Source organism: Falco peregrinus, chromosome 6 (assembly GCF_023634155.1).
Source record: "Falco peregrinus isolate bFalPer1 chromosome 6, bFalPer1.pri, whole genome shotgun sequence".
Taxonomy (NCBI): Eukaryota; Metazoa; Chordata; class Aves; order Falconiformes; family Falconidae; genus Falco; species Falco peregrinus.
In genome coordinates, this window is record NC_073726.1 from 86,839,173 (window position 1) to 86,854,445 (window position 15,273).

Sequence of the window (15,273 nt, forward strand, 5' to 3'; positions counted from 1 at the left end):
AAGCCTGACCCCGTCACATGACAGAGACAATAAAAGAGAGGTGGGTCTCCTCAGGGCAGCTCCGTGTCACACCTTTGCCATGATTTGTGGTCCTCCTTCCCTGGGAGCTGTTCCTGGCCACTAGTCCAACAGTGAAGAGGCCATAGGGTGATATTAGGTAGCGGAGAATGTGGGATTTATAGTGTTGCTGCCACATCAGTGGTGGAATGCTTGTTTTGGTCAGCGTGGTGGTGTCCTGTTGTTGGGGGGTGAGGGTTGGATGGGGGTGCATGCTCCCCAAGAGCTGCTGGGGGAAGCAACACAGACCACAGCTGAGCAAAAACAGCTTCGGAGGAAAGCATCCTGCTCTCCCTGTGGAAAAGGACCAGAGCGCACTATGGAAGTGCATCTATTGATTAAACTTCTGTCTTAGAGCAGGATGGAGTTCCTAGTGAGAGCAGGAGTGGTTTTCCTGCTATCCTGAGTAACCCACATTTAAACAAAGTGGAGAGAGAAATTTGCTGGAGATGCGGCGCGCTCAGGTGACAGCCCCTGCTCTGAGGAAGGCAGGGCAAGGACTTGAGCCTGGGTGCACATGTGGCAAGTGAGCCATGGCATTGCCTGTTCCTTGCCTGTCCAGTCCCTGGAGCAGTGGGGACAAACACAGCGTAAGGAAATCACCCAAAATCCCAACTCTGCCATTTCTCCTTCTTCCGTGACCCCTTCCTCTCCATTTAATTTTCCTGCCTTTTCCTTCCTGCCACATTTATTCCCCACTTTCCTTTGGTGGCTTTTGCCTGGCATCGCTTTCCCTGTGTCTGTCGGGCCTGCCTCCTCTCTGACCTCTCCCTAACCCAAGAGGCGATTAAAGCCTCAACCTCAGACTGCAAGTTTTTGGTGTTTTTTGTTTGGAAAGGGTGAGAAGGGAAAAACAAAAGCAGTGCCCTGACTAATGTAAACTAGCCACAGGCACATCTGTGCCTGTGCGATGATGATGACGGCTCCTGGTGGGAACTGCCCATCCCTCCCGGCACTCTCCTCCACTGCAGTCGCTGACAGGGAGGGGAGCAGCCTGACACCAAGCTTGCGTTGGTGTGGGATTCGGTGCAGTGGAGCCCAGACCAGAGCCAGCAGCATTGCTCAGTGCTCACTGCCCATCCTGTGGGTACCACAGCATCAGGCCCCAGCGGAGCCATCCCCTGGGCTTTCCTTACCCAGGTGCATGCTCTCCCTCGTTCCCAGTTCCTTGCTACATGCTTTGCCTCTTTGTCCAAACAGGAAAAGGTGTAGATAAATAAATTTTGTTACTGTTTGTATCAAACATCCTCAAGTAACTCACTCTTCTAGCTAGTGTGAAGTCTCTAGGACAGGGAATGGTTTTCACTCTCTTGTTTAGTACGGCATCTGTCTGCAGCTCTGACTGCATTGACGTTGATCTGGCTTTAGTTGTGATGTGAATGCTAAAGCAGGTATTGTTTTCATGTGGTAAGAGATAGGATGCTTCGGGCAAGTAATACGGGGCAGTAAATCCCCTGCTTGTAAGACTCGAGGTGTGTTTTCACATCACACTTGTGTCTGTGGGTGACCCCTTTCTTGCCACCTCCTCTGAAGTGTTTCTCACTGAAGATGCAACGTTGCAAAGCCTCAGACAGGTCAGACTTCCTTGCTGCACCATGAGCTGAGTTTGTAGCAGATGTTGGGCAAACTGAAAACGCTCCAGAGTAGGTAATTGATCTCCACAAGTGTGTGGCTACATTGATGTGGTTTTCCAAGGGTATCCTGACCCTTTCTCCTGACACCAGCTTTGGCATAAGAGTAGGTTGAGCTGCAAGCCTGTGTACACTTAGTCAGGGTCTCGCAGGACCTCAATACCAGCGATTCTGCTGATTCTCTGACACTTGATATTCAACCTCCCGGGTGCACAGCCTGCACCCCTTGGCAAGTGCTGCAGATGCGCACTCCCTTTGGAAGTTCTCAGCTTCTTAAGGTGTTAGCTGGGAGGCTGGAGTGTTTACAGGTGGATCAAGGATGAGAAGGATGGGGAATGCAGAGGAAAAGTTAGTCCAAAGCTGTGGCAGCACTCCCAGGTTGGGACTGAGGTTGGACTGAAAGGTTTTGATCGGAGAGGCATCCAGTTCCAGCCGCAGGGGCAGCCCTGGCGGCTGCTGCAGGGCCACTTTCCCACCTCGCACGCTTGGAAAAAGGAGCCAGAGAGCAGCCAGCAGCACTGGGCTTGTTGCAGCAACAACATCTGTTTCCTAGGTGCACTTTGTTTCTGAAGAGGCTGTGCAGCACGCTCCATCTGCGCCCTTTTTTTTTTTTTTTTTTTTTTTTGTGGCTTGTGCCGCCTTCAGCAGAGGAGGATGGAGGCTCTTAGGGGAGGCAAGCGCTTCCCTGGGAGGACCCTGCACCAGCCTCTGTGCCAGCGCTGGCTGTTGGGCTCTTTGCACCCAGAGCAGCATTGTCAGCATCTTGACAGCTGGCCGGCTGCATGCTTATTAGTTGCTACTTTCCTCTTGCCCTCCACCTCTCCTTCGCCTCCTTAGCCACCTCCAACCTCTCCCTTCCCCCTTCCCGCTCCTGCCCCACTGGCCGGCCAGCCCTTCGGGGAGCCCCCAGCCTCTCCAGATTAGAGCTCTCCAGGGACCTGGTCCTTTTGAAAGGCAGAAAGAAAAAAAAAAAAAAAAAAAAGAGGGAAAAAAAAAAAAAGGAGAAAAAAAAAAAGGGAGGGGGAGAAGGAGGGGAGGAAAAAAAATTTATTAAAAAAAAGAGAGAGAGAGAGAGAGAGAAAAGAAAGAGGGGGAACAGAAGAATGAAAACAGACCCAAGGGGCAATAGTCCCTCGAGCCATTTCACTGCATTACAATGAATATGGACTCTATTAAGCTCCGTTCTGCCTGTTAGTGTTTCCCAGGGCAACACAGCTCCCATATGGCAAGCATGCAGCAGATTAGGGTAGGCCTCCGGGCTTCATTGAGGGCCCGAGGCTTGACTGGCAGTTGAACCCCATCCTTCCCCCCCCCTCCTCACACTTGACACTGCCTGTGTTTATCTAAAGCAAAAAGGGCTGGGGTGGGAGAAGGGGGCATTTGGGGGGTTATTGTCCCGGGCAATGGGAGAGGGCAGGGAGAAGGGGGGGGTGTGTGTGGGGGGGGTGATGAGGGAGGGAGGTGGGATGGAGGAGAAAGGGGGGGGGGGGGGGGGCGCAGCCCCTCATACATATTCAGAAGAAGGGGTCTTGAATGGGCAGAGGAGAAATAAAGCAGATGGAATTCATGTTAAAGAACAGCCACAATCGCCCTCCAAAAACAAGGAGAGAAAAGCGGGCAGCCTTAAAGGAGCGTAGGGAGCAGCGTTTATCCAATTAGCAGGGTTGTCAAATTGAATTTACTCAGAATGGAGGGGGAAGCCGGGGGGGGGAAGGAGGGAAATTAAGTGTCTAGGGCATGGGGGGAGCACGATATTGAAGAAAGGACGCGGGTTTTCTTTCTTTCTTATGCTTTAGCCTTGTCTTTTCAAGGGCTGGAGCTGTTTTCGGGGCACGCCAAGGGGCAGCGAAAGCCAGTGTGCGCACTGTTTTAGCACAGGGCTCCTCTCTTGGTAGCTGTGGAAAAGGGAGGCGTATCCTGCAGGGCAAGGCCATCCTCACATCCCTGGCCCGCCCGCAGCAGGACTGTCTCAGGCTGGCGGGTCCAGCCACCCTGGGACCACCATGCTGCAGGCATCGCCCGAGACAAGATGCACTGGCTGTGGTGCCACCACTGTGGTGCCACTGAGGAGCCCATGGCTGGCATGAGGGTGGCATTTTGATCTTCAAGAGACCTCATGCTCGCTTGCTGATGAAATGCCAACATGGAGGGGTTCACTGGGGCTCAACGAAGTCTGCCTGATCAGTGCCAGCTGGAAAGTGGTGCTCATTTCAGAGGAACTGTTGGATGGAGAGGTGCCAGAAACTGCAGGCGTTGGGTCTTCAGGGGTGCAAGCAAAAGTCGCTTTGCATCCTATTGCTGATTCGAAGCCAGCATGCCCAGTTGCCTCCCTGGTGATACCCCAGGCTGTTGTGGAAAGGAGCTGCCCAGGGCAGTGGCTTCATCTTGAGGAAGACAAAAAAAAGTCACAAAGTTTGCTGCATGTTTTGTTTAGTTCATTGCTGGTTTGGTTTGTATGAGCAGTTCTGTTCAAGGAAAAAGCTGGTTTATCTGTGACTTTAGTTTATTTTTTAGAGAGGTGTCTGTCGCCACTGAATTGCTGAGGACTTGCTTGGAGAAGATCTTTGGGGTTTTTTTAGGGTCACTCAGTGCCCAAGCACAGTTTGTAGTTTGCAAGTGAACTCGCTCATCTGCATGGTGGTGGTGCTGTGCCAGGTTTTGCTCTGGGTATTTTCCTTCTCCCAGCTATAAGCACAAATTTATCCTAGGCTTATTATGTTGTGGCTTTTTGATGGACTTGCTGAGCTCACAAGTAGCCAGAAAGAGAGTCTTTTTTTTGCCTAAACACTTTTAAAAAATAGGCGGGGGGGGGGGGGGGGGGGGGACGACGGGACGACACACACACCTCCTCACACAGTTAATCGAGGGCTATGTTAACAGAGCTAAGGCACTTGAAAGTCAGGAGCTTCAGAGGGAAGCAGGCGAGCTTTTATCCCTGTTTGCCCATACACTGTGCTACCTCCTTGACTTCAAAGGTGGGGTGTAACGCTGGGTGCTGCCTCTCCCTGCCCCCTCCTGACAGACACCACCTGCTTCCCGGTCGGGGATCCTGCCTCTCCCTACAGCATCCGCACCCCCATTCCCGCTGGCTTCCCATGTTGTCATGTGGTGGGGGAAGCTTCTCTCCTGCTGCAAACCTCTCCCTTTCCAAACCCTTTCAGAGAGAGCGAGTATAACTTAATGGTGTGAAATGAATACTTTGGAGTGGGGATGGGGGTTGATAGGGTTTAATTTTGCCCTCGGGGAGTGTTACTGCTTGATGGTTTAGGGAGAAACGGTCAGGGATGCCCAGGTTTGCCCTCCATGCCCAGGAATCATGCAGGGGACTTTGCAGCTGACCCGTTCAGGTGTGTCAACCGGACAGTATGTTTTCAGCTAGAGGACTGTGCCGTTGTATGGCGGCTTTTTTCGGGATCAAAGACCAACTTGCCTGATGGGATGGAGGTCCCCATCAGAGAGCTTTCGATTTCCAGCCCTGCCACTGCTTTTCTGTATAACCTTGGGCCAGGCTGGCTTCCTCATCGAGTCCTCAGGTTCCCTCATTCGTAAAGCAAAGGGGTACTGTGGCTGTTTTCTCTTTAACATTTTCTTTTTCCAGTGCTTTAAGCTGTATGGAACAACAGAAAAAAATACTGACTTGTATTAAAAACTAACGATTACAAGTAAGATTAGCACACTGTACTGTGTAAGACATCGCTTTTTTCTGAAGAGCTTAAGTCTCAATGTATAAAACAGAACACTGGGAGTATCATTGTCCCTACTTGACCTGTTGGAAACAGAGACCAGCTGCAGTGAATTCTCCGGAGTCACCCAGGGTGTCCCCAGCTGGTAGCTGGACCTGAGTTGCTGCAGCTTTGCCTTTGTGCAGAGCAGCCCCTTCCCCGTTCCTCCCCTGCACGAAGAGGCACTCGGGGTCCAGTCACCTGACACAACCCCAGAATGCCCTTGTGTGCATCGACGAGTTTTCCCTGTCTCCCAATCTGCCTCTGCACTTCTCCCCAGCCTGCGCCTTGGGCCGGGGTCTGCGGGGTGGGGATGCTGCCCTGCAGCGGGGGCAGAGGCTGGTTCCTATTTGGGAGCCTTGTAAATTACAGCCAGCGTGGCAGTAACAAGGGCTGCTTGGCTGGCCCTTGTTAAGCAGGAGGGGGCTTGGGGCTGTGAGCAGCATTTCCTCAGTAAAACCTTCAGTTTCTAATCAGCAAACACCTCTCCCGCTGCCTGTGCTTAATTCGGATCCCTTTTTCCTTTCGAGTTTTATCACACACACCCCTGCACACGCGTGCGCCTTTCTTCCCTTTTATATCTTCACCTCTGGGTTTTCTTTCTTGCTCGGCTCCCTTCGCAGTGCCCTCCATCGCGGTGGCACAGCTGGGGCCTCGGTGGCCTGAGGTGTGCGGTGGGAAGCTGAGCCGCCAGATTTTACAGCCCCACCACCCCTCGATATCTCATGAAGCTCTCGTTAATTTTGTTCTCCTAATGGCCCCTCCTGTGATTTACTGGGCTGTCTGAAAGGGACTTAGAGCTCCACCGACAGGAAATTGTTATTTTAACCTGGCAGGAAAGAATTAAAAATAAATAAACAAATCATTTTTGTTTTCCCTCTCCCCCCGCCCCCTTGAAGCTCTTCAAATTACTTTTAACTCTTTCTTTTCCCAGATAGCAATTAAGCAGGAGCTGTTGAGGCTGACGGTGTTGGTGGCTGCAGAACTGTTGGCAACCAGGGGGTATTTCACAGTGTACCTGCCTCGGGGAGAGAAGGCAGCAGAGCAGGGCACCGTCACGCAGCAGCCCAGCAGCTCCCAGTGCAGCCCTCTGCCCAGGACCACTGCCTCTGGGAAGGCAGCTGGAGCACTTCTAGGGCTCCACTGGTCTGCACTGGTCTGGGACCTTCTCCACTCCCCACCTTTGCTGCCTTTTCTGGTGCAGACTGCTCTGTCAGTACTTGCAGGGACGCTGGGCAGATCGAAAGCTGCCTGATTAATAAAGTTCCTTGCTTTGCACTACTGCAGGCTGCTTAAGGGCAGCATTTTCAAAAGAGGTCAGCTCCCATTTAGGCATCGAAATAAGTTGGTTGCCTATTCAGGAGAGCTCAGCACGTCAAGAACTGAATGCTTTTGAAAATCTGGTTTCAATTGTGGAAGCTGAGAATTTCGAAATCTGGCCCTGGATCCTAATAGTTCTTTTGGAATTGATGTTTTCATTCATTTTCCTCATTATTTTTATGCTAGCCATTTACTTTCTTGTACTTCACTCAGCTGTGAAAGAAATGGCCCCATGTCCCTATTTAGAGCTCATACTCTGCCTGGAGGTTTGGGGAGGTACCGTACACTTGTTGCAACACACCTTCTCTCCTCAGTCTCTACTCAATATCGTTCAGCCTGCCCAGTGCCGTGGCCAAATTTTTTGATCTCCCCTTTTTTTCTCCCCAACTATTACCCTTCGCCTTTTTACAGACCTGGGGGCAGCCAGTTTAGTCGTTGCATCGATGTGCCTGGGTGGTCCTAGCTCACGAAGGGTCCGTTACACATTTCTGCACCTTTGGCTTTGCCCTTCTGGCCAGAGGCTCCGTGCGACGCAGAGCTGCAGGGAGGTCTGGTTGGGAACATCTTTGCCTACCCCCTCCCCCAGCATGGGCTCCAAGCAGCAACTCTTTTCCATCCAGCATTTTTCCGTCTTGCTGCCAAACCCATCCAGATAGGGGGAATGAGTCAGCCTTGCTCTGTAGGCTTCCAGCACGGAGGAGCAAGACGTTAAATCCTACCCCAAAAATGTTTCTTCTACCTTGGTGGAAGGCTGTCTGTCTCCAGCAAGCCTTGTGGTGTGAAGTGTTTCTTAGCCCAAATAGACTCCAAGTCTTTTCCAGATGAGTGTAATTAGTGGCACATCAACTTGCACACCAGTGATGGTGTCGGTGGTGCGCGTTCTGCCGCAGGCAGACATCGGGCACTTTTCTGGCCATGGTCCATGGTGGTTTGCCCCAGATGGCTGTGGCATAACAAAGGTGCTTTGGTAGCTGTCTTCCGTGGAGAAATGAACTTGAGTAACTCAGCTAGTCTCCAAATCATGAAAGCATCTTGTACAACGGTATGTGCTGGTTGACGGGCAAATCTCTTCAAATTGTTGGGACTGTCCTCTCGGGTGGGGAGAGTGAGTACCAGGGAGGATGAGGTGTGTGGGAGGGAAGTTGCTGTCTTGTCGCTTCGGCACTAGAGGTTACCCACACCGGATTTTCATATGTAACGGGGCTGTGGGCTGCAGTAGCTGGAATAAGAGTCTAGCTGATCTTGCTGGGTGCCTTCAGAGTATGCCCAGCTTGATGCCCCACAGCCAAGCTCTGTCCATGCTCTTGGCTGCCTGGAAGCCACATCAGGCCATGCCAAGCTTGAGCTAATTTGCCTTGCCTCTCAGCAAGGCTTGTCGTGTTGGCCTCGTGGCCGTGCTAACCAGGACTGTGTGACTCCCAGGGAAGAGCTGCCCTTGCCTTGAGCCCGCTGGCAGGCCTGCTGAGCGAGCTTACATCGACCTGCAAAGTGCCACGAAAAGATGCTCTTTGTGGCGTTTGCAGAGCTCCAGCTGCAGACTGCTTTGCTAGGCATTGCTTCCTTTTGAAACTGCCAGCTCAGAGGCAGCTTTTCTTATCTCTTCTCAACTTTATAAGAATGTCCCCTCCATCGCTTCTCCCCCAGGCAGTGCTCTGGGGCATGGTGGGGGGAAAGGGGACAGCTTGTTTTGCTGTCAGAGGGACAGCCCAATTTGCAGAGATGATTGCAAGCTCTAGTTAGCTGGATTCTTACTGTTGCCGTGTGGATCTCAGCAAGGCTGGCTGTGGGCATCGCCCTATATTGCACTTTTGCACCTTTGCTGTCACTAGAGGCCAAGCAAAGTAATTGCTGAGATTTGCCCAAATGCTGTCTTTCCTTGCTTCAGCTTCATAACTTGCATAACTTCAGGAGTTAGGAGGTTTTAGTTTTAGCTTGAACGGACTTGTCCCCTCTTTTTGACTAAGATGGTGATGGAAAGGACATGCTCGAGCAGTGACCGTGGTGGAAGCAGGAGATACTGGTCTGCAGAGCCCTGGTCCTCTTGAGGATGGTGGCTGTGGCTAATGAGCTTGTGGTGTATCTGCAGGGGGAGCAGACAATGTAACTGCTGTTTGGGCTGGCCGCCATGGCTGGTTTGGTCTTGGGCTTCTCCCCTGCCAATGTAGACATGCCGCTGGAGCAATTCTGAAATGCCTTTGAGACTCACCGGTCATCTTCTTAGTGCTGCAGCTGGAAGGAGCTCAAAATCCTGTAGCTGCATTATGATGTCCATAGAGGGACATCTTTTCTTGACTTCAGCTCTTTGCCCTTGGCTGAAGCTGAATTCAGTCTGACATCCGAGGTGTCTCTTGGGGCAGCCACTTAGATCTTTAATCCCCCTGACCTGGCTCGTCTGCTTTAGCATTCATTCCTGACGGTGTCTCCAGGGGAGCTGCTGCAGCGTGCAGCTCTTCGCAGCAACCTGGGTTCTGATGGGTGGCTTTGGGCTTCAGGGTTTTTGGAGACTGTTGATGCTTTTGAATATGAACCTGGTGGTTTGTCCAGACAGGGTAGTTCAACTCAAAACAGACAGTGTGTTTCAGGCAGAACAGTTAATCTGAAACCTTTTCATAGGTCAAAATAGGTTCTTAAGTTAGAATAAAGTTGTATTACGCCACATCAGTGTAATCTGCCCTCAGCTTGCTGAACTGAATTTAAACAGTTTTAGAATGGGACATTTCTTTTCTCCTGAAAAAGTGTCCCCTCCGCTTCAGAATAATTCCTTGCAGAGACATCCTGAAAAACTTTTATATCTCCTAAGGAGTCCCATCTGGATTGAAACATGGCTATGCCCAGTAGCAACATGGCCAATGTCTCAGGAAGAGGCTGTGAAACTGTGGGATCACCTCTGCTCTCACGTAGCTCGGGACTCATACTACTCGTTTACTTTTGTGTTCAAGCTAGAATATACTCCAGACACACCCAAGAAGGGGTGGCAACACTTAGCACATAGGTCCAGTGACACTTTGTTGGAAATGTTTGCGTTTTGCTCCTGAAAATTGTCTGGTGTGCATTGCTGGCACAGTAAAGACATTCACCACGTCAAGTCTGAAACAGGGAAGGGCAGTATGTGTCTATGTGCACACATGTAGGTTTGTACCAAGGGCTGAGCATGGGATGTCTTGGGAGACTCACAACCGTGGAGTCTGGAGAAGTGCTTGCATCAGTTTGTGTAGTCTCCCCAGGCTACTGGCTCGGTGAATCCCTGGGAGTTTAGGAATTTGGGAGAGAAGCCAGGCAGGGCTGCAGAGTAGAGGGAATTCTGAGGGTTTCATCAATCATGTCTCTTGTCATCCACAGGAATACGCTGCTGCACGTCCACTGCATCCTCTGAGCAGCTTATGGGATCCTTCCCTGGGCACCCCAGGACACACTGCATGGGATGGCAATGACACGTGGAAAGAAGAGACCCATGTCCCCCATCCCTTGCTTCATCCTCGCAGCAGCTAGCTGTTTTGCCAAACTGAGTGAGTTTCTGTTCTTACTCATTTGCTCCGTGTTGTTTATGTTTTGCCTTGATGCTGTTTAGCATAGCCATGCCTCAAGCACAGAGTGGCTTCCTCTGTCTGCCGCTTCCTCAATAGCCTTGCCCAATGGTCTTGGTTTAAACACTCCTCCGGAGGAGAAGGGGATACGGTCAGAGCTGGATATCTCTGGTGGTGCCAAGAAGAGATGGGGCTGGTATGCATCTCCAGGCACTAGGGTGGGTGTGTGGGGAGCTAAGGGGAAGGTGCAGCACAAGCAGAAGTGATGGGGCATGCAAAATATACCAGCACTGCAGTTTTTCCTCTGTCCTTTCTTTTGCTGAGTCTCACAGAACTTTGTTATTCCCATTTTTTCCCTCTGTGCAGGTGAATCTCTGCAGGTCACAGTGCAACCTGCCTCCATTGTCCAAAAGCTTGGGGGCCCAGTCAGCCTGGGGTGTGTTGTGGACCCCCCTCGAGTGAACCTCACCTGGAGACTGAACGGGAAGGAGCTGGCTGGTTCAGATGAGGTGCTGGGTATCCGTATCAAGCAGGGGAAACTTGTCATCACAGCTCTCAATAACCACACCGTGGGGCGATACCAGTGCATTGCTCGTGTGCCTGAAGGAGTCATTGCCAGTGTCCCTGCAGTGGTCACGTTAGCTAGTGAGTAGCTTTAGTCCTCTGCCATCCCCTGCATTGCTTGGGACGTCACTCGCGCGTCCTGAGAGGCTCATCCATGCTCTCTTTTTCATGCTGGCCTCAAGGGAGGGTTCCTTTGGCTTAAGCCCTTTTGTAGCATTGTTGATCGTGGACTGGCTGTCGTGTTGTGGCTCATCCGTGACCCAGCCCGGCCTCCTGCATGGTAGGCTGCAGACCTGTACTGCGGTGAAATACCTGAGCGATGGGGCTTGTGTGCGTCGTTGGTTTCCTAACTGGCATGCTGCCTTATCTGGTTGGTGACTTCTTGACTGAGGTTGCCAAAAAGTACCTGCTGGTGCTGATGGCTGGACCAGTGCCTGGGCCGCTGCAGGGCTGCTACCAGTGCTGGGTCAGTGTGTGCCAAGTTTTACTGATGTCCTGACCCACAGAAAGTGAAGTCCCTTGGCCTGCGATGGGACCTGCCCTTGTTTGGGTTGCCCCTGTGTTCTTGATAGCCAAGGCACCGGCCCCCACGCTCGCACCAGGGAAAGGTTAGTCCGGTTGTGGTGAGGGGGTGCTCCTGAACGCCTGCAGTAAATAGCTGGTAGTCCTCTGTGCACCATCGGGAAGATGCCTTGCCAAAAGGCAAGGTGAGGGAGAGGGATGGGGGGGAGAACAGTTGCATGGAGATGTGGAAGGCAGAGACTGTGCTGTGCTTATTTGGTAAGACAGAGGCAGAAGCTGACAGGAGGTGGATACAGGAGAGCAGAGTATCTAAAAGCACTCATAGTGAGGTTTTTGATTTAAGGGGCAGGAGGCTTTTTTTCATTACCCCTGCTGTGGTGCCGGGGGAGCGGGGCATGCTCCCCTTTTCCAGGGCTTTGTCATCTTCCTATGAGGTTTCAGTGGCAGGGCAGCAAAGAGCTACCTTGTTTCTGAGCCACAGCTCTGAGTGAGGGACTTGGCTTCTATCTCTGAGCTTACCCTGCTGCCCTCTGGCATTGGCGACAGACCAAGGAGACGTGCATGGGAGGGGGAGTCTCTCAGAGTGCGGAACTTCTCTTACAGGCGTCTGGTTTTGGCCAGATGTTATGTTCAACTGTGAGAAAGTGCTGTATTTGGATGCTTCCGAGAAAGGGCAGCCCAGGCCTCCTTGGAGGTGGGGGGCTCTGTGTGGACCACCCTTTGTTTAAGCAATGGAGAGTCTGGTCTTCTCAGAGACTCGTGCAGGTTTTGGTGGAGCAAGTGTACACAGAGGAGACCACCATCCCCTGGCAGTGACAGCCCCCAGGCGTGGAAAGGGCTTCATCTTCCCAGCAAGGCGGAGTCTGGGGCTAAGTTTGAAGAAAATGAAGAACTGAAGATGTTTGTGCAAAGTGGAGGCTGGCTTTGCTTTAAAGCCAAAAGTTATTGGCTTGTCACTGATACATTAATCAGGAGTGAAATGTTTAGGCCAGGCTGGGTGGGAGGAGGAGGTGAGGGAAAGCGAGAGGAGAGTTGTTGAGCTCTGAGGCGGTGTGGGAGGGGGTTGTCACGGGGCCGAATCTGTCGGGGGATTTGGCCTGAGCCCCGTGCTGAGATTAAGTTTCGGAGAACACATTCCAGAGCAGAAAGGGGGCTGTGTGCGCTGGTGGCCTGATAGAGGGAAGGAGAGGAGGGGAGAGGTGGATGGGATTACCAAGGGCATGGTTTGTATTTAGGAGAGCAGGGTGTGCGCAGCTCCTCAGCCTGATGGGTTCCTTCTTAGGCTGATCCCCTTTTCTTTTGTTCCCCTCACCCCAGCCCACTACCATCAGCTCTGTCTACTGGGACAAAGCGTGGCTGCTTAACCTGTCTGTCTGCTCTGGTCTGCCGTCAGTGGTGGATGGGAGACGAGCCTTAGAGCACCAGAAGGTCCCAGTGTGTCCCTCAGGACAAACCAAAGCCACAGCTGAGTAGTCTGTCAGCCATCTCCAGGAGCCAGAGCACCTTCAGCTACCAGATTGCGGCTGGGGATGGGGGTGCAAGAGCAGGGGGCTTGCCCGTTGCTGCAGTCCCTGCCACGGCGTGAGCATAGCGCTGAGGGGAGGTCAGGAGCGCTACTCAGCGGAGCTCGCACGACTGGAGCCAGAGTTTGGATGAGCAAGCAACTAATCTACCGTGGGGGACCCCTGCGCTGCGCTGCATGGGTCCCTTGTCCTCGGTGGGAGATGGGGATGGCAGAGGCCATGTCCCACACACCTGGCCGGCCTCAGGTGAGAGAGAGCAGGTGGGGAAGACTTGGCAGTCAATGAGTGAAGAGAGAGAGAAGGCAGCCCAGGAACGAAGCGGGGCTGAAATGTGTAGGAGGGAGACCTAGAGGGGTTCAAATAACCAGGTTCATGTTTGTGAGCTGGAGGCTGCTTGCAACGGTGGCTTTGCAGGGGTCTGAAATAACAGGGGGCACCAGTTTGTGGTGGGACTGAGTTAGAAAGCTACGGTAGCAGATGTGCCACAGGCTCTCACTCCTGCTCCGGAGCTCCTCCACGGGGCCTTGCTCTGAGCTGGTGCAGTGGGGACCACGATCGTGGGGGTGGAGAGGGAAGCCCCTGGCAGGTCGGTATTGCAAGTTGATACGTGTCTCCCGGATCGCCTGCCCAGCTGAAAGAAAACCCGCTGACAGTCTTAGCCCCATCCAAAGGTTATTTTGAGGGGTCAGGGGGAGAGTGGAACTGGAATGTGACTGAAAGCAGAGGCGGGGTGGGGGGTTGTGTGTGGAAGTATTTTCAAGGTTTAGGTTTATTTTGGAAGAGGACCCGGAGTCATTGGAAAGTGTCTCGCTAGGTTTCAAGGGGTGTGGATAACATCATCTGGCCAGCTTTAAGGCTATTTCCACTCCTTTCTCTTCACCTCCTTTGGAGGAAACACCCTTGAGTTCCCCAGGCTGTGCATGCCCAGTCCCTCAGGGTGTTCTTGTGCTTTGCCGATGGTCAGCAAGCAGATAACCATCACCACAGATAACCTGGCAGCCACAGCCTCACCTTGAGACCCATAACCTCCTTCTCCTGTCTGTGGCACAGTGACACCGAGTCCCCCTCTGCTCTCCCTGGCTCTAAGATTTCCTAAAGCAACAAAAGGAGCAGCACTTTAGGCATTACTTGAGCACTTTTGAGTCCAGTTAGAGCCGACCTGGTGCTCCATGATCCCACACTCAACCCTGGCAGCCGGTGGCCTATTGCGCAGAGAGATACGTGCCGATCACTGGTGGCCTGGCCGTGCTGCACAAGATCAGCCCTGTGTGGCTCCGAGGCAGCCCTTTGGCCCGGCAGTGATGGGCTGGAGCCGGGACGGCTTGCATGGATGGAGCAGGGGTATTCCTGGTTTCCCAAGGCAGCCCCTCAGCCTTCACGTGTTCAAGAGCTTCAAGGAAGAGAAAAATATTTTCTCTGCACGCTTGCAGGTAGCAAAGTTGCCATCATGCCAGAAGCGCTGCTCCAGCCCCTCTCCTGGATGGAGGTGCGATATAAAAAACGTATGGCTGCAGCGGGCTCTGGTGGGGCCAGATACATCCACCAGGGACACGAACACGGTGCTGTGGGCTGGTCCCACAACAGCAAAAGGCTCCAAAGGTTGAGAGCCCTTGGTGGAGCTCGCAGGGCAGCTGAAGTGTGGGACTGGAGCAAAGCCAGTGGGCAGAGGAGGCAAAAGCTGTGGAATTCCCTGCATTCAGCTGAGCACATGGAAAATCGGTGCAGCAAGCACAACAGCAAGCCTGACCCCTGAATAGACGTGATGCTTAAAACCAAAACCAAAAAATAGCTGAGGGGCGCAACAAAGGAACTCCACCTGCTCCAGTGCGTTCCCTGGGGCCAGGGACGAGAGGAGCGCCGGGCACCTCTGTCCTGGGGACACCGTGGGATAAGGGAGGCTCGTTGCCCGTGTCCCTCCATCAGCCGCCGGCGAGGGCAGCTCCCAGCTTTGTGGCAGCACGTGGGGAAGCCGGGCCTCAGCGCGCTCGTGGGCAGTGACCCTGCGCCGGGTCGGGCTGGGCATCCCCCAGGAATTTGCAGCTGCTTTCTGAAGACAGCCCCATTCATTTTCCTCTGCCCGGGCCTCTCTGACAGCTCCCCAGAGGCGATGAGAGGGAGGGAGGGAGGGAAGGGGGCAGCTGCGTGTTGGAAAAGCATTTGCTGAGCAGGCACAGGGGCTCTGGCCCTGGGGGCAGAGGTGGTGTGAGGAGGGGAGAGAAGGAAAACACAGGTGGTGTTTCGTGAGCGGCAGAGCTGCGGCATGAGGGCTGTGAGAGAGGCCTGGTGTGGCGCTGGGGCATGGGGGGGCAATTTGTGCTTGGGGGTGCATGAGCAAGCAGGAGGCCAGGGGGCTGCGCCTGTCCCAGCAGGTGGGAGGGGGCTGGTGGTGACACCGTCGGTGCCCAGGCTG

General features: G+C 53.1%; 1 protein-coding gene across 4 annotated transcripts in view; it reads left to right on the top strand.

Annotated features, from left to right (window-relative positions):
- The window catches only part of BOC (BOC cell adhesion associated, oncogene regulated), a 57,035-nt gene that overhangs the window by 22,162 nt on the left and 19,600 nt on the right, over positions 1 to 15,273 (top strand). For all 4 annotated transcript variants that reach the window (XM_027782424.2, XM_027782426.2, XM_027782425.2 and 1 more), the window contains exons 2-3: positions 10,070 to 10,236; positions 10,621 to 10,899. In XM_027782424.2, the coding sequence (XP_027638225.2) occupies positions 10,152 to 10,236; positions 10,621 to 10,899 (364 nt within the window). In that variant the 5' untranslated portion in view covers positions 10,070 to 10,151. The remainder of the gene's footprint in view (positions 1 to 10,069; positions 10,237 to 10,620; positions 10,900 to 15,273) is intronic.